Below are 25,261 nucleotides of genomic sequence, written 5' to 3'. Positions count from 1 at the left end.
AACATTGAAACCTTGCTACTTTAGAATAAGTGTTTGTGACAAAAAAAAATCAACTGAGAAAATACCTATGGATTTATTTAAACTGATTCAAAAATTTACTTATGAGGTTAAATCTTTATAAATATTTATTTGTTTAACCTGCGTGTAATTGTAATTTGTAAAAAAAAAACCACAGTAAATAAAACCAATAATATTTAGAATTTTGAAACAGCCTTTGCCAAAGTTTAATTAAAGACACTACTTTAATAGTTTTTTTATTTTGCGACAATGTTTTAAGTTTAGAAATGATTCGAATTCAAAGAAAAAATGGTGATCAAAGAAATCTTTTCCATTAAAAGAAAGGTCAAAATGACTGACAAGTTCAAAGTAACAATGATTTCCTACACATTGACTGATGGCTTAATTTTTTATTTTTAAAGCCTCTATGTATAGACTATGCATATCAATAATAGTAATATAAGTTTTATTACTTATTTCTTATTTTTGAGTGTGTCTTTTGTGGTTTGAGGCTCTCCGAGCGATAAAGCAAGGAACAAAAAAATCTAAAAAATCGAAGTCATTTTTTTTCCTTGGACGTAGGCAGATGATTTCAAACTTTTTATTTTTTGAAACATGGATGTATGGGCTACCAAACCCAATTGGTTTTACTTTTTGAGCATGACTTTTATGTTTTGAGGCTCTCCGGACAGGTGTGTGCTACTAGATGGAACTCAAACCAAATGATGATGAAATCAATTTGTGAATTAGAATTATTGATGAATTAATTAATTATTGATATATTAATGAAGTGAATTAGAATTATTTACCAAGTGAATTCGTATATTTGACATGTTCAATAACCACAAAGTTTAATTATTATGTCATCCAAATTCACTTACATTAGAAATACATACAATTTATCATATATAAGTATGTAGCTTGCATTTATATTTTAACTGTTTGTGTAGTATTTGTTAATGTTGATCTAACAGAATAATTAATGTTTTGTCAATAACAAAATATTTATTAACTAATAAAGTATTTCAATTTTTTTTTCTGCTAATAATTTATTAATAAGAATATTTTTGTTAATTGTTTCTAATGTGCTTTACTTATTAAAAATTATTCAATTATGATTTAATTGTGTATACAAACTGTTATTTAAAGTATTCTCTATTTAGATCGCATTATTTGGATAGCTTTTTGGATTCAGTTAAATTATTTTTTGTATATGAAAGTTAAATTATTTATTTAAAATAACATAGAAGTTGATTTTTGTTATTATTATTGTTTTCTCCACCTATGATTTTATAAATGCTATAATTAATAAGATTTTATAAATGTTATTTAACAAAAAGTCAACAGGTAAATAAAAACCATATTTTATTTTTAAATTTGTTACTTTTAAGAAATTAATGGTAAAGCAGAAAGATATATATAATATAAAGCAGAAAATGAAGTTTCGTGGTAAATAAATTTTAATTTTAATCTGAAAAGAACCCAATAATAAATTGAAATTAATAATTTTAATGTTATAATAGGTTCTGTTGTTGATGAAATCAGAAATGTTTTGACTGGTATGAAACATAACATACATGCTAATATGGAAGAATACATTGAGGCTATTACTTAGTCCACTCCAGAACAACAGAGCGTTTTGCATAAGTTTCCGGAAGTTGTTATGATGGATAGTACATACAAGGTATCTATTGTATTGTTTGCTATGTTTTGTTTTTCTCTCTGTTCTTTTCATTTTGCTTTAATGGCAATATTTTTAAATTTATGCTATAACATATTGTCTTACATGGCATTCATATTAAGGTCAACAATATGGCAATGCCATTGTACACCCTTGCTATTGTGGACTGCAATGGAATAGGTCAGCCAGTAATGCATAGTCTTGTTGATAGAGAAGATCAGAATCATTTAGAGATGTTTCTGGAAGATATTCGGTGTTGGACTGGTGATCTACTAAAGTCTGCCACGTTTGTTACTGACAAAGATTATGCTGAAATTTCTGCTATAAAGACTGTTTTTCCAAAAAGCAGAATTCTTCTCTGTCGATTTCATATAGTGAAAGCATTAGTTACAGAACTTAAAAAGTTACCAGTGTCTGAAAGCGAGCAAGATTTAATTTATGAGGTATATGATTTACTATGAAATAAATATGTAAGTGTAATTTGAAAATAAGTTTGTGAACAATAAAAAGTTAACATATTTAAATTTTTTGAAGAAAATTCAAAGCATGGTATATGGTAACCAAGCACAATGTGAAATTGCAATAAACTTTGTTAAAGATGCTTTTCCCAATTTTTTTGCTTATCTGGAACGAAACTGGTTATCAATTGGGGAGATGTTTTTTGGGTATCAACGCAATGGAGTAATGCACCTTGACAACCACACAAATAATAGATTAGAAATGCATGTATTTTTAATATAGTTTTGACAAATTCATATTTACTAGCACTGTTGGAATAAAGTGTGTAATTTATTCTGCTATATAGATACCATCGACCATTAAAAGCTGTTTCTGCTACTTCTAGAATAAACCCAGGACTTCTGATAGAAAAGTTGGTTTCTTTAGATAGAGTTATATACTCAAAAATATTGCACTCGGATTTTGATCAGCGTCTCAAAACTAGAAAAGACATTACGGATGCTCTAAAAGAGTATTCTGATAAAGTTTCATCATTTTGTTTGAATTTAATTGTTGAATAATATTTTCTTATGAAAAAAAATGAGTATGATGTAAAAGAGGTAGGTTACTAGTTTAATATTTTATATGATATAAGCTGATGCTAACAGTTTACACATATAACAATATAAATTCTATGTCAATACAGGATTTGGAAAATAGATTTCTTGTCAAAAACACCCATAGCGAGTATGTTGTTTTTAAAAATGCTTGTAATTGCGGGTTTTCAACTGGATTTGGGCTTCTGTGTCAACATATCATGTGTGTGCTGCAGTTTTTGCAAAAATCTATATTTGACCTGGAACTTGTAAATAAAAGGTTACTTATTCATGTGTAATTTTAAACCATAGTAGAAATAACAATAAAAGGGTAGTTATATGTTAGATTGTCGGATTAGCCCAAAAAAAAATTGCTTTTATTTTTTTCGGCACTCAGTTATGTAAGAGTTTTTTAAATCATTATTTTTGTAGAAACCGAAAATAGTTGTTTTTGTTTTAGCTAAGTGATCTTTTGGGGCTACGAAACAGTTAACCTCCAAATATGGTAATATTAAAATACAAAATCTTTTAACATATAAATTGGCTCATAACATTTATGGGATGAGAAATCTGAAGTTGGTGTTATATTAAAGCCAAATTTGGAATATTGCCTTGAAATTTAAGGTCAAATAAAATGCCCAAGTATGGTAATACTAATAATAAAACTTGTATTGATGTGAAGGTACATGACCTATCTTCATAATGAAGAAGTAGAATTTAGACAAATTTAACAAGTAGAATTTTGTTAAGTTTTACTCACTACTTAAATATACTTAATATTTAAAGCTACTGCTGTCAAGGAGGATTTTTATCAATTTTAAGTGATACTTTAATGACTATTCTTATATTGATACTTATAAGTATAGTTTTTCAATAACAGAAGAACTTTTTTTTTCTAGATTTTTAATTTTTAAATTCCATTTATTAATATCTACACAGATATCAAAATACATCACGACTCTATTTAAAAAACCTAGAACCATTCAGTTATGCTGTATGCATCACGACTCTATTTAAAAAAATAAAATCCAATTAGTTATCTAGTCTAGAATCTTGGCAAAAGTTATCAATTGCTGCCAAGATTCGAGATGTGTTAAAGTATTGCACACAGCTAGCAACATTGAAGAAAGTACTCAACTCATGTAGATCTTTATTTGTAAACACCAAAGGACTAAAGAAAATCAGAAAAACAAAAATTAAAAAACATAACATTTAAATGGTATAAGCAAAAAAAGTTCTAGTTTACGTGTAAATGTAAAGAAAAATATACCCACAAGAAAATGTGATAAACTACCTGAGCAATCTATATTTTGTAGGTAAAAGTAAATTTATTACAAAATCATCAAATTCAGAAAAACTTTTATCGTGTATGGAAATGAGAGCTGATAAGCTAGTTAGAAAGTGTAGCATTGAAACAGATAATCAAAGAGTTAAGTCAATATGCAGTGATGATTTAAATGCCAAAAGAAGCAAAGTATCGTGAGTCATGTTATCAGAATTTTACTCATGAACAATACTTTGGAAAAGAATGTGAAGATATTATATCATTTAGAAAGTGATTGCAAACAAGATGCTCTTAAATTGTGTTAGAGTGCATACGTGGAGAAAAAGTTGGAGCTAAAATTCAAACGAAGTAGACAGTCATTTACTTTACCATTGAACAGCACAGTAAGTTTTCACTTTGGTAAATGATTAAGAGCAACCAACTTAAAGTTATTAGAAAATGAAAAAAGTAAAATGTTGCTGGAAAGTCAACAAATCAACAATTTACTTTGGATTTTAGCACTAAAGACACCTTCACCGCAGATAATTATTAGTTTGACAGGATTCAATTTTGAAATAAGAAAAGGTATAGGTATCACAAAATCTACTATTTGCTAACTTAAAACTACTGATAGACCTGCTACTGATATTTCTACCATATATACCATACTTGATTGATTTTTAAAGTTGAAAGAACAGTTAAATGTTGAAGTAATTATCAGTGTCTTTGATCAAGCCACATATGCAAAACCTGTTCTAATCAAATGGAAAATCCAGAAAAATACAAAAGTTGCATAATTACAATTATGGCAGCTATTTGACTCGTTACCTAGCAGAAATGATTGCACTTGAAAATGATTATCTTAAAGTGTAAGAAGAATTTACAAATTGAAAATTTGTTGTTCAGCTTAGTGAGTTTAATACATTTAGTAAAGTTGGACCCAATAAGGTTGTTGAGGTCACAATTAACTAAGACACTAAAACTCCTGGAGGTACAACAGGATTTCAATGAACAGAAATGCAATAAGTAGGTGGATACTTAATTCATGGTTTAGAGCAGGGATTAGAAAGTCTTCGCATAAATTTGTCAATATGCGTCATAAAGTCCATCAACACAAGGCTTTAACATCGAGTAGAATTAGAAAGGATGAGAACTATGTCAAATCGTTGATGTCACTTTTTCAAAATCCCTTTATAAATCCATTTTCTGAAAACCTTTTGCTCTTTTTATCAAATAGCATTGTTGTCTCAGATGAAATTGCCAATGATATACTAAATGCAAAAAAAAAAAGGAAAATCTGCTTTGAAAACATTTGTAATGAAAGGTTATCTTTTTGTGCCACTAAATCAATATTTGATCACATAAAAAAGTTACAACTTAAAACATTTTCTTCTTTGAAGAAAGAGGTACATTTTAGCTCAAACAAAAAATTTATTCCTCTAAAGGCTTCACGCAACTTATTATCAAGTATTTGTTTGATCGTGGAAAGGCAAAAATTGGATTTAAGAAATGTATTTAGCTATCCATTAGGACCCCTTCCATTGTCATTAGCAGATTATACATGGCTGGCCTAAAAAAACATCAAGAGTTTCTATCTTTTATGAGCTAGAAAAAGACACAGAACCTTGTTCTGAACTTTTTCACAACGTTAGTTTGATTGATGGTGTGTCTATTTTACAACAAGCAAAAACTGCAGCTTTAACTTTAGGTCAATTGGCTCAAAAGGTGTTGCAGATAATATTGTAACTAAATGTTAATGCAGACTGCATAGATGTTGTATTTGATACATGGAAGATTCAATTAAAGGTGCAGAACAAAAAAACGAGCATAAGCAGGTTTCATAAGTTCTGTAGTATAAAACAAGATAATCCAGTAAAACAATGGGATGACTTTCTATCAGTTCGGAGAAATAAAGCAGCAATTATTGGGTTTCCTGTTAATGAATGGGGTAGAAACAATTACTTTAGAACAGAAAACGCCATGACCTTTTATGTTACAAGTAAAAACAGATGTTATAAACTTTCAATATTAGGTATAGAATTAGTTGAGGAATTGCAAACAGTACAAGATGAGGCTGACATTAGACTTTCTCTTTATATGTTTCATGCCTTCTCAGCAAGTTTCATGAAGTTTGTAATTCAATTGCCTAATACTGATGTATTTGTTATGGGTTTATCATTTTTAGAGCATATAAATTATGATTACAGACAAGAAGTACATTGAGATATTTTGCAATTTGTGAAAAAATGTTAACAATGGTGAGAAAACAATTTCAGAGCTGGAGGCATTTACTTGCCACCTGAATGGTACACAATGTGAAGACATAAATCATCTTTGATACAAAATGTACTGCTCAAAAAGTGAAAAGATTGATTGTGAAAGACTTCCACCTTTGAAAGCAAGCTTATATCAAGACATTTTAAGAACTATCAATGCAAAATATGGAGATTCGCTCTTATGAATTACTCTGTACTTCCATCTCCAGAAGGACATGGACCCGGCAAACATAAGACGTCTTAAGACCGTCTTATTCAGGTCTTTAAATGGTCTTGTCTTCGATTGACGTCTTCAAGATGTCTTTAAGACGTCTTTTAAAAGACTGTATGGTCGAGAAACATTGCGCGTCTTCGTAAGACGTCTTCAAGATGTCTTTTAAAAGACTGTTGCGTCGTGTAAAATTGCGCGTCTTCGTAAGACGTCTTGAAGACGTCTTTTAAAAGACTGTATCTTAGTGAAAAATCGCTAGTCTTCGTAAGACGCCCTAGAGACGTCTTTTAAAAGACTGTATCTTAGTGAAAAATCGCTCGTCTTCGTAAGACGCCTTAGAGACGTCTTTTAAAAGACTGTATCGTAGTGAAAAATCGCTCGTCTTCGGAAGACGCCTTAAAGACGTCTTTATTTTTCGAATAATTCTACCAAACAAAAAGACGTCTTTTAGTCGTCTTAAAGACGTCTTTAAAAAGACTTTCGGCGTGAATAAACTTAGTGTCTTTTAAAGATGTGAAATTTTTCATAAAAAGTTTTATCTCGACCAATATTAATTCTCTAAATCATTATTCTAGAAAAAGGTTTTATATAGGTATCATTATGGAAACTGAAAATAGAATGAAGCGTCGTCGCTTGAATAAAAGTATGTTGAATTTTATAATGACATTTGAAGATGAAGATATTAATGATAGTACATCGAATTTGAATCCTGATTTTAATGCTTCTCAGGCTGAGCCTGAAAATCCTTGTAAAGCCCTAAATAATGTTTTTAAAGAAGAAAACAAGTCTTTGAGTTGTAATTATGAGAATTTTGAATGTTTTAATGCAGCACCACTTTTGACAACAGAAACATTATCAGAAGATTTAGCAATGTGGTCTTCGAAAAGCAAAATTTCTCAAAACCAATTAAACGAGCTTTTGAGTATTCTTAAAAAACATGGTCATTCAGAGTTACCAAAAGATGCAAGAACGCTTTTAAAACCCTCTAAAGTTGTTACAGTAGATAGGAAGTGTGGTGGAACTTATGCTTACTTTACTATTGCTGATGGCATAAATAATTTTTTGAATTTGAAAAATGATTCTCAATGTACTGGGTTATCAATTACTATTAATGTTGATGGGCTACCTCTTTTCAAATCTTCTAATCTTCAATTATGGCCAATACTTGGTCTTATAGAGAACTATATTTTTATCATTGCACTTTTCTGTGGTGATGGTAAACCAGACTGCTTGGATGGTTTTCTTAATGATTTTCTCAAAGAATCTTTATTGTTAAGTGGTGAAGGTTTATACTATAATGATAAAAAAAATTGATGTTACACTTAAAGCATTCATATGTGATGCACCTTCTCGCTCTTTTCTTAAATGTATACAAAGTCATACAGGATATTACTCCTGTGAACGATGCCAAGTTAAAGGATTTTATGAAGAGCATAGAGTGGTTTATATTGATAACAACGCATCAACTCCAAGATTAACTGAAGAGTTTAATTCCTTTTTGTACACTGATCATCAGAAATCTCTTACTCCTTTAGCTCAACTTAAAATATCTTGTGTTTCTGATTTTATTTTGGATTACATGCACATGGTTTGTCTTGGTGTAGTAAGACGTATACTTACTTTTTTAAAGTCTGGTCCAAAACATTGTAGACTTTCAAATGGCCAAATAAAAAAAATATCTGATAATCTGTTAAGCTTACGTGGTATGATGCCATCTGAATTTGCTCGACAACCACGTTCCCTTTTAGAGTTAGATCAGTGGAAAGCAACAGAGTTCAGACAATTTATCTTATACACTGGTCCCTTAGTTTTAAAGGGTGTTGTTAGCAAAGAAATTTATAATCATTTTCTAACATTGCATGTTGCAATGGTAATTCTCTTAAATGAAGACAGTGAATTTAGGAAACATTATCTTGCTTTTGCTAGAGAACTCATTAATTATTTTGTTATCAACTCAAAACATTTATATACAAATTCATTCTGTGTTTACAATGTTCACTGCTTACTTCATATTTGTGATGATGTTGTTAAATTTGATTGTTCACTAAATGACATATTTTGTTTTCCCTTCGAAAATTATATGCAGACATTAAAGAAAGCAGTAAAAAACTCAAAGAGTCCTGTTTTTCAAATAGCCAAGCAATATCAAAGTATACAATCTATGTTAAATACAAAATCTCGAAAACTAAAAGTTTCAGTGAAGCTGAATAATTCATGTTTTTACATAGGAGAAAATCAATTTTGTTTTGTTGATGAGAAATTATCATCTGGATTTTTTAAGTGTAGAATATTTAGACTTGATTTACAAAATGATTTATATACACAACCTATTCAGTCTAAAATCTTTCAAATTTTCTTCATACCAAGTATTGATGAAATTGGAGTTAAGTTTGTTGAGTTAAAAATGGAAAATCTTTGCCGAAAGGTTGTTGTTCTACCTTGGAAGGGAGGTCTTGCATGCTTTCCTTTATTGCATGAAATAGAACATTAATTGAAAGGTTTTTAAGTTCAAATTTCTTTTGATTAAATATTTTATATTTATTATGTTTAATTAATTTGCATCTTGTATCCAAAGTTATATATATATATATATATATATATATATATAATGATTTATTTTTAACTTTATTTTTCCATTTTATTTGTTTTTTACAGTTAATATTTTTGTATAAAAAGATAATTTTTAATTGAAATTATCTATAAAAAAATAAATATAAAAAAAAAGTTAAATTATCAACAAAAACCTAATAATAAGTTGGAATAACAGAAATAAGTAGCAATAACAAAAGACAACTGTCTTTTAATTTAAAAAACTTATAAAGGAATGAAAAGGAACAAAAAAAATCATTAGGTTAATAATTATGGTGATAATGACAAGGAAGAGCACTAATTTGTCTGAAAAAACAGACAAATAAAACGAAAAAAGGAATTAAAAACAGCGTTAAAATAACTGTGTGGGCAGTTTAAATAAATCTGTTTAATATTTTAAATATTTAAGATATTTTACTTCATCACTAACTATTAAAGGTAGTTTTAATAAATAATCTAAATAATAAAGAAATGAAACAATGTTATAATAATGTTATTATATATATATATATATATATATATATATATATATATATATATATATATATATATATATATACATATATATAACTTTATTTTTAACTTTATTTTTCCATTTTATTTGTTTTTTACAGTTTATATTTTTGTTTAAAAAGATAATCTTTAATTGAAATTATCTTTGCTTTATTTAAAAATGTATTTAAATGCAATTATTTATCATTTTTTGAAATTTAAAAAAACCACTTTTTAAGTAAAATTCAGTAAATGAACAAATAAAAGAAATAAAGTTAAAGAGCTAAAAAAGTAAAATTAAAAAAAAAATTATCTAAGAGATTTAATTTTTTATAAAATTGTTTCATTTCTTTATTATTTAGATTATTTATTAAAATTACCTTTAATAGTTAGTGATGAAGTAAAATATCTTAAATATTTAAAATATTAAACAGATTTATTTAAACTGCCCACACAGTTATTTTAACGCTGTTTTTAATTCCTTTTTTCGTTTTATTTGTCTGTTTTTTCAGACAAATTAGTGCTCTTCCTTGTCATTATCACCATAATTATTAACCTAATGATTTTTTTTGTTCCTTTTCATTCCTTTATAAGTTTTTTAAATTAAAAGACAGTTGTCTTTTGTTATTGCTACTTATTTCTGTTATTCCAACTTAATATAAGACTTTTGTTGATATTTTAAATTTTTTATTTTTTTTTTCATGATTTAGTTTTACACCATGATTTGGGCAAGAGCTGTTTGGATAGAGAACTTTGAGGAAATAGAAGATGTTGTTCCTAGAAGGTGGATAGATACTGATAAAAAAATATTATTCTGGCCTGCAGGTGTATCTTATCATAGAGCTGTTAAAGATGAATTGGATGTGGATGAGACATGGGACAAATATAAACTTGTTAAAATCAAATTTGAGAGTGGTATGAAATATTTTATAAGAGCTATAATATATATATATATATATATATATATATATATATATATATATATATATATATATATTATAGCTCTTATAAATCCAATATAAACATCAAATATTTTGCCACCATGTATGTGCTGGCAAAATATCTGATTTTATATTGGATTTATAAAAGTTTTGATTCTTTTAGATAATATGGAAGAACTAAAAGAATATTGTTACACCACAGCAACAGAGGAAGAAGATGAAATTGATATTTGTGTTTCCAAAGATACCTTTAAAGTGAAAAGTAATGTTAATGGTATAATTACATTTAATTATATTTATGTTAATTATTTATTTTTATTTGTTTAATGTCAAATCTATATTGTAAATTAATATGTTTGTATAAATACTAAAAGAAAAATAAATAAAACTATTATGTTTTAGAGTTACTTGACTTTCCTTTGCCTCCGCCAGTTTTTAAATCTGTGTTGAAAAAACCATTAAAAAGATCTTTTGACTCTAATTTGTCATCTGGATCTACTTCCAAACAATCTAATCTGTGTTCTGGTACATTTTGTCTCTTAATTTTCAATTTTTTCAAAATTAGAATTTATATATTTTTAATCTACACTATTACTGAATTCCTATTTTTAGCTGAAACTTCTTTACCTCTACATTCAACTACAGAGGAACAATCACCTTCATATTCTGGTGCACTATGTATGTATTATTTTTGATATTTCTACTATATTTTTTGTTCATTAAAGTCGGAATATTCTTTTATTGTTAACTTTATATTTGTCTCACTTATTTTTACATTCACAATCAACTGAAATGGAACAATCAAATTTTTTTTTATATATAATTTTTTTTATAGACTCTAAACTAAAAAATATTATAATCCCCCTCCTCTTACCTATCAACTTTTGTGGTCTCGAGGAGCTAAAGCCTAAAATAAGAAAAAAATGTATTAATAACAAAGTACCAAAAATTTTTTTAAAAAGATTTGTTGCAGATTAAAAAAGTAACTTTTTATTATTTATATATATAATTTTTTTTTTGCTTTAGTTATACCTCATACATCAGAACCAAACAAAAAGCTTCAGAAAACAGACGTACAAGAAAAAACCATGATTCAAGCGCTTGGATCTGAGAAGTTACTTAAAAATAAGTTTCCTATGGAAGTTGGAAGTAAGCTTTTTAACATTTACTTGATTTTTTTATTTGGAGTAAGTAAAATGTGGAGAGTTTGTTCTTACATTTGGATTTTTTTTAGGTATAAGAATAATACTTGTAAACAATTTTGAAAATGTATTAATAAATGTTTTGCATTTTGTATATTTCTTTTTTCATTTTCTTCATATAATTTAGAATACCAACACATGATGTTCAAGATGGTTTCAAAGGTTCTTGAAAACCAGGAGCTTATTTTAGCTATAAACAAACAATCCAATAGTAATTTTGCAATCAAGAAATTAGACACTATTGCAGAGTATGAGGATTTTATCAAAAGTTTAGAGGATGATTGTGTTCGACTTGATTTGGTAAATCTTTATCCATATGTAAATCTTTATAATCCATATAAATTAAAAGTGAAAATAGTTATTTTTTTATAATTATTTTGCCAAACTTTTATTTAGGTTAAACAGCTCAGTTTTTTAAGTGCAGAAGATTTTAAACAACTGACAAGATTGGTCATGAATAGGTTTTTTTATTACATTTTGCATAGGAATCCTTTTTCGTATTTGTGGTAAATATATTTTTCATGTATAGTAATTATGGAAATCAATAATTATAAATTGTTTAATATTTTTCATAAATTTTATCATTTATTCGATATGTTTTTAAGATTATTTACAAATAACCTGTTGACACAGTTCAACTTAAAAGGTTCTGGTGGAAAGATTGGTTTGTTATCAACTAAACTGTATGACTTAATAGAAGGTAATCTAAAATAGGTTTAAATTATTCAACTTTTAATTTAGTTAAAAATCTATGTTAAGTTAAATTTATTTCCAATATATTTGATAAATATATCCTACATGATTAATTTGATTTTTAGAAGTTATAAAAAGAAGATTTGAAAAGGTTTCAAATGCTGAAATTAAACAGCAAATTGGACGGTATTGTAAAAATGCTCCTTCACGGCAAAAAACAAAATAAAAAAATATTCTTTTTTATTGTTATATATTGTATATATTATTATATGTTGTATAAATTGTTAAATAGAAAGATACTTGGTAACAATCCAACTAACTGTATTATATGTACCTTTTTAAATTATTTGCGTTGTTTTTTTTTTTTTAATAATTTTCTTTTTCTTCTTTAATAATGTTTCCAAAAAACAAAGTAAGAACTTGAACTTGCTCAATAGTGTTTTTAATGTTGTTAATACAATAGGTAATCGCAACCTAAATATACCATTAATACTACACAGTTTTCTTAAAACATAATTAAATAAATCTTTAGGCCGTCTTAAGTAAGACGCCTTTAAACAATCTTAAGCAAGACGTCTTTGCGACGGACAATGTAGACCTTTTTAAGACATCTTTAAGACGTCTTCCTCGATCTTTATAAGACGTCTTTAAGACAACTAAAAGACGCCTTTTGTGTGCTGGTTATATTCAGTAAACCGCCTTGAATAAAGCGTCTTTAATCCGTCTTAGACAAGACGTTTTAAAGCTGTCTTCAGTAAGAGGTCTTTAAACAGTCTTGAGTAAGACGTCTTTTCGACGGACAACGTAGACCTTTTTAAGACATCTTTAAGACGTCTTCCTCGATCTTGAAAAGACGTCTTAAAGACGACTAAAAGACGTCTTTTTGTTTGCTGGGGATAGGCTGTTTATACTGATGGAATTAATATTAACTGGATTAGCTGCAATCATGCTTTGGACAAGGTCAGGTCTTTGTTATTACCATTTTTGTATTATTGAATACAATTACTTGATTCTATAAAATGATAGTATGATTAATATTTTATTTGTAGATCATGGAATTACTTTCCTGCGACTGTAAACGAAAGTGAAAACAAGGTGATGAAAGGTGTGAAAAAGTAGCTGTAAATAGTGATGATGAGTTATATGATTTTGATACAGACTCCAGAAAAGTTTCTTAATTCAAATTTTTTGATACAAGTTGCTAACAATACAGACCGGTTACATACCGATTTTCTTTTTATACTTACCGATTTTCAATTTTTTAATAATCTGTTACCCTTGATTAATATGTAAATTTAAAATTTGACTAAAATATAGTACCTGATTCAATTTCGTTATCTTAAAAGTAGGTTATATACTAATTTTGGTATTAATACCTGTAATTTAAAAATATGTCCGTATTTGGGCATTTAATGCGCTTTCAGAACCAAAATCACTTAGCTAAGAAAAGAAGGATTTCACCAACTGTTTTTTGTTTCTACATATTACAATAGTTTAAAAAAATCCTACATTACATGGTGCCAAAAAAAAAATCAAAATGTAGCTAATTCCTTGGTCTATATAAGATTTCTATATAATTTTAAATATTTTAATACAAAAGTACCATTAAGTAGTTGTATTATAAATTTTTGTAATTTTTTATTTTTTTAATAGATGGTATACACCAAAAACCAAATCTTTTCATATCCCATCAAAAAATATGTCATCTGTTTCTTTTGCACCTGTTAAGGAAAAAGTACTAACTCATACTCAGCGATACCAGACAGTAATTTCATATTTACAACCAATAGCTTCAATTCTTGCAGATCTTCCTCCTTAAATTTTTTTAATGCATTGGAATGGGTAAAGACGTTGGAAGATCACAGTCGCACCACTCATGGATGTCAACAAACCCAAATATCCAAAGTAATCGCTTAACAGATTTTGATTTAAAGAACTCTTCCGAAATTGGTAATAGATTTTTTTTCTTTGAATGTGCTATATTTGATTTAAATAAAAAAGGAATGATGTAATATAGTAAAACAAAAGTAATAAATTATTTTTAAATATCAAAGTTAATTGTTGTAAATATATTTATAAAAGTAATTCAAGATGAGTTAATGGGGTTTGATGAAGAAGAAGAGCGATTTGACTTTTCAATTCATGAGAAAGAGATAGATCAATGCAAAGAAGAGCCAAATGAGCATGAAATTCAAGGAAAAGGAAACTGACCAAATCAACAAAGACGAAATTCCAACAAAGTTATTTAGCCAGCCAACTCTTTTATTAAAACCCATTGTCAGAAAATCTTCAGGTAGACCATTAAACTTAAAGCAGCGGCTCTTTTACCATGCACCAAAAAGGTATGAAAAGTTGCGTCCGATAGACAGTACTAGTCCAATATTTTCATTAATAATATAATCAGATAATCTTTAAGTTTTAAACACTTATAGTTTATAAACTATTTAGCAATATACTTAATGGCAAAAAATACTGAAAGAAAGATGGCCGAGTATTATTTTTATAGTACATAGAGAGATCGACGTAAGTTAAAATGAATTGTCAAAAAAGTGCAAATAACAAAAAATGGACTAGCATTGGTCTTCTCACTAATTCGATTAAGAACGCTATATTCTAACTGGGATTATCTTTTTCCGGATATGTACGTAATTCCGGATATTTCTTTTAACTTTTAGTTTTAGCGGATTTACCCTAAAAATTTATAAATTTGTTGGAAATACTAAAATGGGCACAGAATAATGACAAAATATATATGTATATATATATACACACATAAATATATACTTCTGTACCTTTTCTGTCAGGGTTCCTTTCTTTTGTGTCATCATTTTAACAACATTTTATGTCATTTTCAATGTAAGGAGGTAAAATCCGTCTGCCATAAAACTTGCCTCATGACAAGCGCCAAGTTGATGGAATTTAAATTTAGTTGCATTTCCACCAAGATAAAAAACAACAAGCTGGGAAAGTCTTCTATGAGATTCTTGTCTATGAGACAATGACTGCGGTTAAAAAAAACTGAATGAATAGCAACACTAATTGGTCATGTGTTTTTTAAAAGTTATTTAGAAGTTAACGGTCTCATCACAGAAAACTGCAAAACTTCGGAATGTGAAAGAGCTCTTAAGGTGGTCTTATGGTTTTAAAAGTCCTAAAATCTAAGAAAAATTTAATTATTTATTAATTCTTGTTCCGAATTTATCCTAGATAAATATAAACGGGCTCGAACAAAACTCAGTGCCACTCCAACTTAGGTAAATGATACCACAAATATGAGTGAAGTCGTTATTAGAGTTAAAACGTCGTATTCAAGGCAATAATTATACAATAACCCTTATTTAAAGGATGTTGTGTCTCCATGGCTTTTAATTAAATCAGACATTATTTCAGACATTGTTTGCTCCTGTCTAACCTATAGCAGTAGGGATATAGTCTTCAGTTATAGTGTAAAAAAGAAGAAAGTACATTCAAATTTCTCTTGTAAAGTTTGTGAATGGAGTTGCTGAACCTACACTAATAAAAGCTTGCACAGACCTATTATTTCAAGAACTGTAATAGCATTTCGCAAACTAGACAAAGGTCTGTTTGTAATTAATAGCATTTCGCAAACTAGACAAAGGTCTGTTTGTTATTAATAGAATTTTTGGATTAATGAACACGGTCTACCGACAGCCCAGCAACCTTTCATCACACACAGGATGAAACTGCTAAAGTTTATGTACCTGTTGCTAAGGTGGCATTGAAAAAAGCAGCAGTTGAACTGAAGGAGATGACTGGATCATCAGATGAAGCTTTATCAGGCTATGCGTCATGGCAGAGAAGAGGGATTTTGTCATTAAATGAATTTGTATCGTTAATTTGTGTTGAATCTGGTAAATGTATTGATTGTCGTGTTAAAAGTAAGCATTGCACAATGTGTGATACTTGAGAGAATAAAAAAGACTCAAATTAATATGCTTTTTGTGACATAAAAATCGCTGAGGATCATCAGGTTCTATGGAACCTTGTGGTCTAGTCGCAATGTTTTGTATGTCAGAACAGTTCAAAGGAATGTGATATACTGAATGGAGATTATAAAACCCTATAATAGAAGAAAGGGTTTTAAAGACAAGCCTAGTGAAAATTTATCTAAATTAATTGAAATTTTGAAGAAGTGTTTATCATTATATGAAGGGTGTCTAGAATTGTTACTGTGCTACTTGGATGATGAGAGCTTATTTCATTTTTTTGGGGGTAAATATTTTTTGTTTAAATTTTTGCTTTTAGTATTTTAGTTGTTAACTTTTCTTTCCAAGAAAAAACATGGTCCTAATCAAGCGTTCAGCTTCACAGTTATGATTTAGTAAAAAAAAAAGGTACTTTAGTGATATAATGTTGAATTTTTTTAATCATCTTTATTGAAAAAGAAAAAATTTTTAATCAAAATATTTTTTAACTGACTAATATATTTTCTAAAGTTGACCAAAATCGATATTTACACTTTTGAAATCAGACTTTAGTTAGAAATCTTATATCGAATTTAGAAATAAGAATGTCACGATAATTAACCAACTAAGTCGACTTTTAATCTATTGGTAGGAAATCCTTAATTGATTGACTACTCAATTTTTTAAAGTTAACTACTCTCAATTATTTTACAAAAGTCACTTAGTTAAAGTTTTGATTATAAGTGACTTTTAGTTGATTTAATTAAACTCAATTACAACACTAGTTAATATTGCAAAATAAAAATAACAACATATAATTGATCAGAATTTTTTAATGGAATCAAAAACTCTTTTATTATACAATATAACCAGAATAAAAATTTTACAAAAAAATTTTTTAAAATATAAATAACAGTCTCCTTTTAAACATTAAAGATTTTCTAAACTATCAAATTTTCATGTTTTTATTAAACCATCGGCTGGTGCTTGAATTAGATTCTTTTTTTACATGTCATCAATTTCAACGTTTCTTTTTGAACTTACAGTTGATAATGCTTTTACTTTTTTGGGGACTTTCAAACGCAACATATCACATTCTAGATGACTTAACAGACTTTAACATGTTTCTAGTAATTGGAATAACTGGATCATTTAATTGCTTTGATGATGTGTGATCGCTTACAATTCTTAAGAAAATCTTCAATTAAATTTTTCAGGGTTAGAGTTAACAATATGCAAGTATCAAATTAAACTTTTGATATTAAATGACAGCTTTAAAAGTCTATCAAACCAAGCATTTATTCCACACTGAAATGTTTGGTGCATAAATTTTATAATAAGCTTAACTTCCACGAGAAACTCAAGGAAATATTGCTACAACTTTTCAGCAATGCAATCACACACAATGAACACACAATGACAAATCCACAGAATGTAACTTTAATGCAGCTAATTTTTTAGACCAATACTGTAAATACCTATTACGTTTAATAAATTGTTGAATTGTAGATTCATTAAATTTAAACTTGAAAAGAGTTTAACTCCTATAACAATAACTTTAATGTAAAAACATTCCAGACTTAATGGAGCATTAGGACTTCGTCTTGCTTTGTTTAAATCCTTTGGCAATTTTTAAATATGAAAACATCTTGATTGATCAAATCAAAAGAATAATTAGATTCAATATACTTAAAACCATGAAGGTTTAAATTTTTAAAACCTCTTTTATAACTGTAAAACAAACCATTAAAGATTTTGGCAAAATATCTACCTTTATCTTTATTGTCCTAAATTTCTTTAAATAATCACATATGAAGTTTGATAATTGCATGACTACTTAGTGTCCTTGCTCTAATTCCACTGACTTAAAAAAAAACTTTCTGACATAACATGCAACATTCAGAAAAATGATCATCATAAATTACTTGGATCCAGTTAAAGTCAAACTCTTGCAATTTAGTATATTTTATTTTTCTCTAAGATATCTTAAAAATATAAATAAACAGTTGAATTTTTGAAAACTTAATGAAGAAATTTAAAAAATTATGTACAATGTAATTATTACTCTTAAAGAGACCAAACTTAACGCACAACATTAATTTTGCATTCATGTAAAAAGAACAACAACATAAACGGAACGGAATAGTCACGTGTTAAAAATATCCGTGTGATAAAATTATCGCAATATGATAGGCGCACTGGTAATAGCAAAATTCGATGGCTTATTGTCAGTGCATCTGCACTGGTAATAGATTTTACGGAGTTTATTAATGTAGAAGTTGATGTTTTTAACTTTAGTGTTATCAATGTGAATTATATTTTGATCAAATAATGGAGTTTGGCAATAAACGTGGTCTGATAAAGCCAATGCAGTTTTTTGTGTGTATTTATAGTGTAAGTGTTGACCCACAGATGACTTGCGTCCATATTTTGATTTCATTAATACAGAATAAACATGTTCCTCTACAGGCATTTCTTTTTTTAACTGTTCTTTCAAACTTTCAATAACTAATCGCACATTTCTTTTAAAATAACTTCGATCTGAATCTGCTGGTGATATAACTGTATTGCCATCTCTTATTTTCATTTTTGTAGAATTTGGTTTAGTTTCATTCAATGGGACCATTGGAATAGATCCTTTTTTCGATCGACGGTGCCACTTTTGTAACTGTTCTGCGCAGGATAAGGCAAAATCTTTTCTTTTGTATCTTTATAGTGTTTCAAAAACAATAAAAGTGCAAAAATGTGGCAACACAAACCACTTGGACCAACTGAACAACCGAAATGTCCTTTTTTAGGATTAAACCCATTAAAAAGTAAAACAGCTGCTCTCAAGTCTTCGCCATAAGATTTTTTAATAATTGCTTTAACGTATGTAAAACTTTCATATATTAATGTTTTAACTGAAGCTATTTTGCGACTTTGTAGCGTTCTAAATGCTTTTTCTTGTTGTCCACGGCTACCATACTTTTTATAGTCACAGTATCTGTAAAATATATCTTCATTAACAATAGGGTATAACATCTCGTTTGATGACCATTTAGCTGTAATTATAGGTATTTCAAGCGGATCAAGACTGCATGTTTGCTTTTGCTTTCAGTTTATTTGTAAGCTTTGGGTAACGTAAATACATTTTTATTTTGTTTCGTAGTTCCTCTAAAGTTCCTCCTGAAGATTGTCCTATTTTTTTTTAACCATTTAACGCATTGCCCTTTATTAAAACTTTCTACCTTTTCAGACATATGAAACAACTCGCACGATCTGCCGTATATTGGCCAGGCATTGATTCAGCTATCACTAATCTAGCACACCAGTGTACTACCTGTGCGGAAAATCAGAACCTTCCATCGAAACCGGCAGTCCATCCATGGATGCTACCAGAACGCGCTTGGAGTCGTCTACATCTTGATCATGCAGTCAATTTCATGGGTACTAATTGGCTTATCATGATTAATGTTCTATCTAAATATCCATGTATTCGTCCTAGGTCTTCTATTAGTGCCAAATCTTCTATTGATTTACTGGAAGAAGATTTTGCACACTTCAGTTATCCACATGCTCTGGTTACCGATAATTATTCCTCATTCACTTCTCAGGAATTTCTAGAATGGTGTAATAGTCGAGGTATTGTCCTGCTCAAAGGTGCTCCATATCACCCCGCCACAAATGGTGCTGCCGAACGACTAGTTCAAACTTTCAAAAAAGCCATGAAGAAATCAAACCTACCTCCTAAGAATGCTCTTCAAGAATTTCTCATGGTCTACCGCCGAACTCCTTTAGCAAATGGATCGTTCTCTAGCGAATTACTCAATGGCAGACAAATTCGGGCGCAAATCGATCTGCTTTTTCCATCCCCTGTTCATTTACAACAATCAAAGCAATCTATGGACTCTTCCAAAGTTGTAAAATATTCAGTGGAACACTTGGTTTATGCCAGATACTTTAGCTCAAATAATGATTACAACTCAAAATGGATTACGACTATTGTCGCTGAAGTATGCGGTCCTCGATCTGTCATAGTGAAGACAGAGCCTGATAGTCTAGTCTGGCATCGTCATATTGAACAACATGAGGGAAGTGGAGGAGTCGATAATAGTGCAGCCCGCTTTGTTGTCGTGTGAGCCTACTGCTCAAGATTAAAGACAAGTCAAAGCAAGACGATCTAGTAGATGCAAATCAAAGAATAATCAAAACGCTTGCTCCCCGTAAAACCAAGCTGGCGAAGAGATGTAATGATCCATTCTAGAACTTTCTAGATACAACAGAACATTCGAGAATCTTCCATAGAACCCTCTAGACATATAATAACGTTCCAGAATATTCTGTATCTTTCTAGGAACTTTCTATTTTACTATAAATATTAAGTTTGTGATATTATTTGTATTGTATTGGTATTACTGAATCAAAAATAAAAGCTTTACTGAAATTGAACTTTTCTTTGGATCTGTCAAGAAATATAACAATGGGAAAGTCAAAGCAGTTCTGGGTGACAAAACGTAATATCTATCCAATTCTTTTAAGGCTGCTTTTACTACCCTGAGCATTCTTGCATGTTCAGCATCCTCAGGACTCTTATTCAGCGCTGCCAGCCTGACAGTCACGAAGGATAGAAACCGTATAGATTTTCTGAAAGCTGAAAAACAGTTCTTCATCAAGAGCAACTACTCTCAGTTTGAGGAAAAAATGTTGCTCAAATTCTGCTCAGAAACCGAAAGCTCTTCATCAATTCCAAATGAGGACCGAAATGGTGACATCGAGGAAGCCCCTGTTGACGCAATTAGCACTATGGACATGTATGACATTGAAGAAGACAAAGAATTTGTCAAAAATGATTTTTTAAAACTTGATTCAGAATTCTTCCAGTTTATTTCTTGCTAAGAAACTTATGAAAACAGTACATCTCCAAACTTTAAATGTTTATTTGTAATCAAAGTAAGGTAAAAATTCTAAGGTGAAATTGGTGTAGTTGCCAGTGTTTTATTTCTATGATGACTTAGACAACTAGTGTGTTTAGAAAGTCAAGTTTTGGTACCAAAACTGCATATACTTTCACATCGTTTAACCTCTTTCATTTACTCATGTTGCTTAATTGACTGTGGACTCGACTTCAAAATAGAAAAACCATTGTTTTTAACTTGCCTTATTCCACTTCAGATTACAACTTCTGGTAGCGAAACTCAAACAGCTATTTGGAGAAACCCAAAACCATCGTCAACTTTATACTGTTGACTTTTGCTATTTCAATTTGAAAAAGTAACAACTATTTTATTATTAATCTAAGAAAGCAATTTAAAAGATGTTAGATTCGATAAGGCCGAATGGACTTTGCCATCTATCAAGTCACGATGATAGATGGCAAATTCCATACTGCCCTACCGAATCTAACAAGTTCCTTTAAATTTAGTGTCAATGATGTTGTATATGTGCATAATCACCAAAAAACATAAACAACATTGACAAAGTTATAAATCTTCCCTATTCATTGGATGAGCTGTAATATGGATTATCTGCGCTTCATGCCTGGATAAGACTTTTTGAGTGTCTCATTCTTAATTCATACCAAATACTAATAAAAAAAAAAAGGCAAGTAAGAGGAAACGCAGAAAAAGCTCTTGTTAAAGAAATAAAAATTAATATACAAATGGGATTTCCTCAAAAGATGGGCCTTACTGTTAACTACCTAAAATGTGGAGGAATAGGAACTTCAAATGACGGTAAATCTGCTCGAGAAGCCTTTTCAAGTAAAAATAAAAACATTCGCTGAAAATACAGGAATAAACAAAGAACTGTAAAAGAATTGTAATCAAGAATTGTAAAGTTGTATATAATTCTAATATGAATATCAAGTGGATTTGAAATAAATATCAGTAAGTTTCACTTGCTTTGTCTGGACGGGAGACAGATAGAAGGAGAAAAGAAGAGAGGAAGACGGAGTTTTAAAGAAACTTAAAAGAGAGTTTTAAGAAAGTTTTTAAGAGTTTCAAAAAGAGAAAATTATTGTAATTGAAAAATATTAGGAAAAAGAAAAAGTTTTATGAGTGAATAAAAGAAGTAATTAAACAGAAGTCAGAAAAAATATTAATCAAAGAAGAATAACCATAAGTTTTCGACCGTTTTAAATAAAGAAGAGTATGTAGCCTTACCACAGCTACATACTACAAACAATTAACAAACTTTTAACTAAGTAATTATTAAAAACGCCGCTCTCACACATTGTATTTAGTTTTCAACATCGAGTTTTCAAAATCTTTAAATGCATTCAGCAGAAGATAAACATAGTTGAATAGTAACAACTAATCGAGTAAATGTGTTGCCCTTATTAAAGATATTTGTGCAAAACATGTGAAGTATAAAATCAAAGTATATTACTTACTACAAGAAAATAAAATTTATACGGATTTAAAGTTTATAAAACTTTACAACTTAAGGAAGCACATGTTCCATGTCCTGAAATCATCTTAAGACCTCTGCAGGAAGTTTTTCAAATTGTGGTGTAAAAAAAGGAAGAAAATAATATTTAAAAAACAAAGAGTAGCTGTAGCACCGGTACAATTGACACAAATTTATGCAGAAATAAGTTTAATTTCGTACACTACTAATGAAAGTTACATCGGACTTTCGAAATTAAACTGTCCTCCTTGCAATAAAAAACTTGGAAAAGCATACAAACATAGAGATACGGAAATCCAAGAACAGATGGAGCTAGAGCTACCGAAAATAGAACTAACACTTTAAGAAAACCTTCACTAGATGAAGAATATAACAAACATAAAACAACTTAGATCTATACAATAAACATATAATTGCATTTTACATATGAAAATAAACAGTTCACAAAATTGTTTTTTGTGTTGAAACGATTTTTGTGTTTTTTTTTTTTTTTTTATTGATTTTGAAATTTTTGTAACAATATTACTTTTTCAATTTTAAATAGTTTGGTTCAAAATAGCCTTCTTAAAATTAGAGAACTTTATGGTAAATAGTCATGGAAGTATGTAGAAACACATTGGAATCCTGCAGATATTATTTCACATGGATCATCTTTAAATAATTTTAAAGTTAATTGCTTTTGGCTTAAGAGCCCAGATTTTTAAAATAGTATAACAGGCGCATGATTGGTTTATGATTTAATTTTAGAAAGTACTCAAAAACATGAAGAAATAACTTGCATTGTTTCAAGCAGTGTACATTAGGTATATGACAAAGAAACTTTTTTCAAAATTTTAATTTTCCTGATTTTGCATTTGATGAAATTTTACCAATAGATCACTGTTTTGAGGTTTATTTCATTGGATCACAAAAAAACCTCCCGCACCTAACACCTCACCACTTTTAACTTTTTCAATTTTTCACTTGAATTTGTTCCCAGTTCTTACTTCCTTATGCTTGACTTTGATTTTTAAAACTGTAAATATATAATATTGTATATTGAATAGTTGTTCATATCATTCAAAAATTTTTTGTTTATTTGCAGTATTAATTTGCAAGATTTGCTGTTTAGTGCTTCTTTTTGAAAATATGTCCTTTAAAAGTAAAAAGTCAAATCAGCAGTGGAAGCATATGGTGAAATATGGACACAAAATTTGAAATCAAGCACGAAGCGCCGTTCTAATATACTACAGGTAAAACAGGATATGAGCGACAAATTGTGTAAAATGCCTTCCAACAGATATCGTTGGAAGATTCTTGGGACTATTTGATGAATTGAAAGGACGACATGATCGACTAACAAAAATATCCGAGGAATTGATGAGTCTTAGGCAGAAGTTTAATTTTCCTGTTCTTTCCAAATAACAAGTGTCTGCTAATGTTGACAAACTTATCACATCATTTGAGAAACACAGAAAGCGACCAAATGCAGTATTTGAAGAAAATCTTGCTCATCTGTTCGATAAAACAAAACCAGATGGAAATTGGCATTGTAGTGAGGACAAACCACTGTACAAAGTACAAATTAAATCAGATGGCAGGGTGGGATATACAACTATGAAAGTGGCTCCTATGTCAACAATCCATCCATCAAAAAGGGCCAAAAGCACATCAGAACCCTCGACAAACCAAGCGTTATCTTCGTACCACTTTCCTGCGATAGAGAGGATTCTGAGGAAGGAAGCAGCAGTGGTGACTCGGAGGCAGTTCCAGGAGAATCTCCCAGAAAGCGTGCAACACGCCAGTCAACTAAATCTGCTGCCAAACTAGTGTCTAGTCACTCTTTGTCAACCAGAAAAACGTCACGGGTGCTTAAAAGTCTGGCTAAGGATGGAGTTTGTGTCCCAACACCATCACAGTCTGGAGTCTGGCGTCGAACAATCAGAGATGCAGAACAAGTTAAGAACCACCTCATGGAACTGATCTCTGAAGAAAAATTTTCTTTGCATTTTGATGGAAAGAAAATTGACAAGACTGAGTACCAAGTTGTGTGCTTGAAAAATGACAAAAGAACATTAAAACTTGGCATTTTGGTTTGTGACAGTGGATCCTCTGCAAACATATATAAAGCACTACAGGACATACTTGATGATTACAATGCACAGAACAGTATTCAGATGATCATCTCTGACACAACAGCTGTGAATACTGGTGGCAAGAATGGAGTTGTAGCCAAGCTTCAGAAAACATTTCGAGACAAGGGATTCGATAAACCTCAATACATCGGCTGCCAATACAACATTCTTGATCTTGTTCTACGACATGTGTTGGATTTCTTTTTTCCTATACAGTCACAGTCGCCTAACATTAACTACAAATTTATTGATGGGATTATGGAGCATTATGATGATTTAAAAAATGTCTACAAGGGCACAGCAGTGGTAGCAGAGTATGAGAGCCTTGGCTGGAGAGATGACTTTAAATTTCTTTTTCAGCTTTGTGAAGCATACAAGTTTTACAAAAACGAGGAAAAATGGCCTCGTATCAAATGGCACCAGCTCCCATCACTGCACAGTGCCAGGTGGA

At 29.5% G+C, this 25,261-nt stretch overlaps 1 protein-coding gene and 1 pseudogene across 8 annotated transcripts; both read left to right on the top strand.

Moving 5' to 3' along the window:
• Positions 1–348: 348 nt before the first annotated feature.
• On the top strand, positions 349–14,780 carry LOC149883294 (uncharacterized; annotated as a pseudogene).
• LOC149883295 (uncharacterized) lies at positions 2,986–12,695 on the top strand. 8 transcript variants are annotated; one of them, XM_090100442.1, is made up of 10 exons: positions 2,986–7,106; positions 10,255–10,328; positions 10,649–10,759; positions 10,888–11,010; positions 11,098–11,163; positions 11,512–11,634; positions 11,815–11,987; positions 12,084–12,148; positions 12,293–12,387; positions 12,506–12,695. In XM_090100442.1, the coding sequence occupies exons 2-10, from the start codon at positions 10,313–10,315 to the stop codon at positions 12,604–12,606; spliced, it is 873 nt and encodes a 290-aa protein (XP_089956568.1). In that variant the 5' UTR covers positions 2,986–7,106; positions 10,255–10,312; the 3' UTR covers positions 12,607–12,695. The 8 variants fall into 8 exon arrangements, 7 of the variants coding, with proteins under 7 accessions (XP_089956568.1, XP_089956565.1, XP_089956563.1 ...); XM_090100439.1 differs by having other exon boundaries at positions 10,255–10,459; XM_090100443.1 differs by lacking the exon at positions 2,986–7,106 and adding an exon at positions 8,693–8,961 and having other exon boundaries at positions 10,649–10,747.
• Positions 14,781–25,261: the final 10,481 nt, after the last annotated feature.

Source organism: Hydra viridissima, unplaced genomic scaffold, assembly GCF_058129835.1.
Source record: "Hydra viridissima isolate aposymbiotic clone 2 unplaced genomic scaffold, HvirCarnegie_v1 scaffold_10, whole genome shotgun sequence".
NCBI classification, from domain to species: domain Eukaryota; kingdom Metazoa; phylum Cnidaria; class Hydrozoa; order Anthoathecata; family Hydridae; genus Hydra; species Hydra viridissima.
The sequence above is the reverse complement of the archived record's forward strand: the minus strand, read 5'-3'. Positions and strand labels throughout refer to the sequence as shown.

Bases quoted from the DNA above. Each gene is read 5' to 3' on its own strand.
- LOC149883295 (XM_090100437.1), top strand. From the start codon at position 7,761: ATGATAAAAAAAATTGATGTTACACTTAAAGCATTCATATGTGATGCA.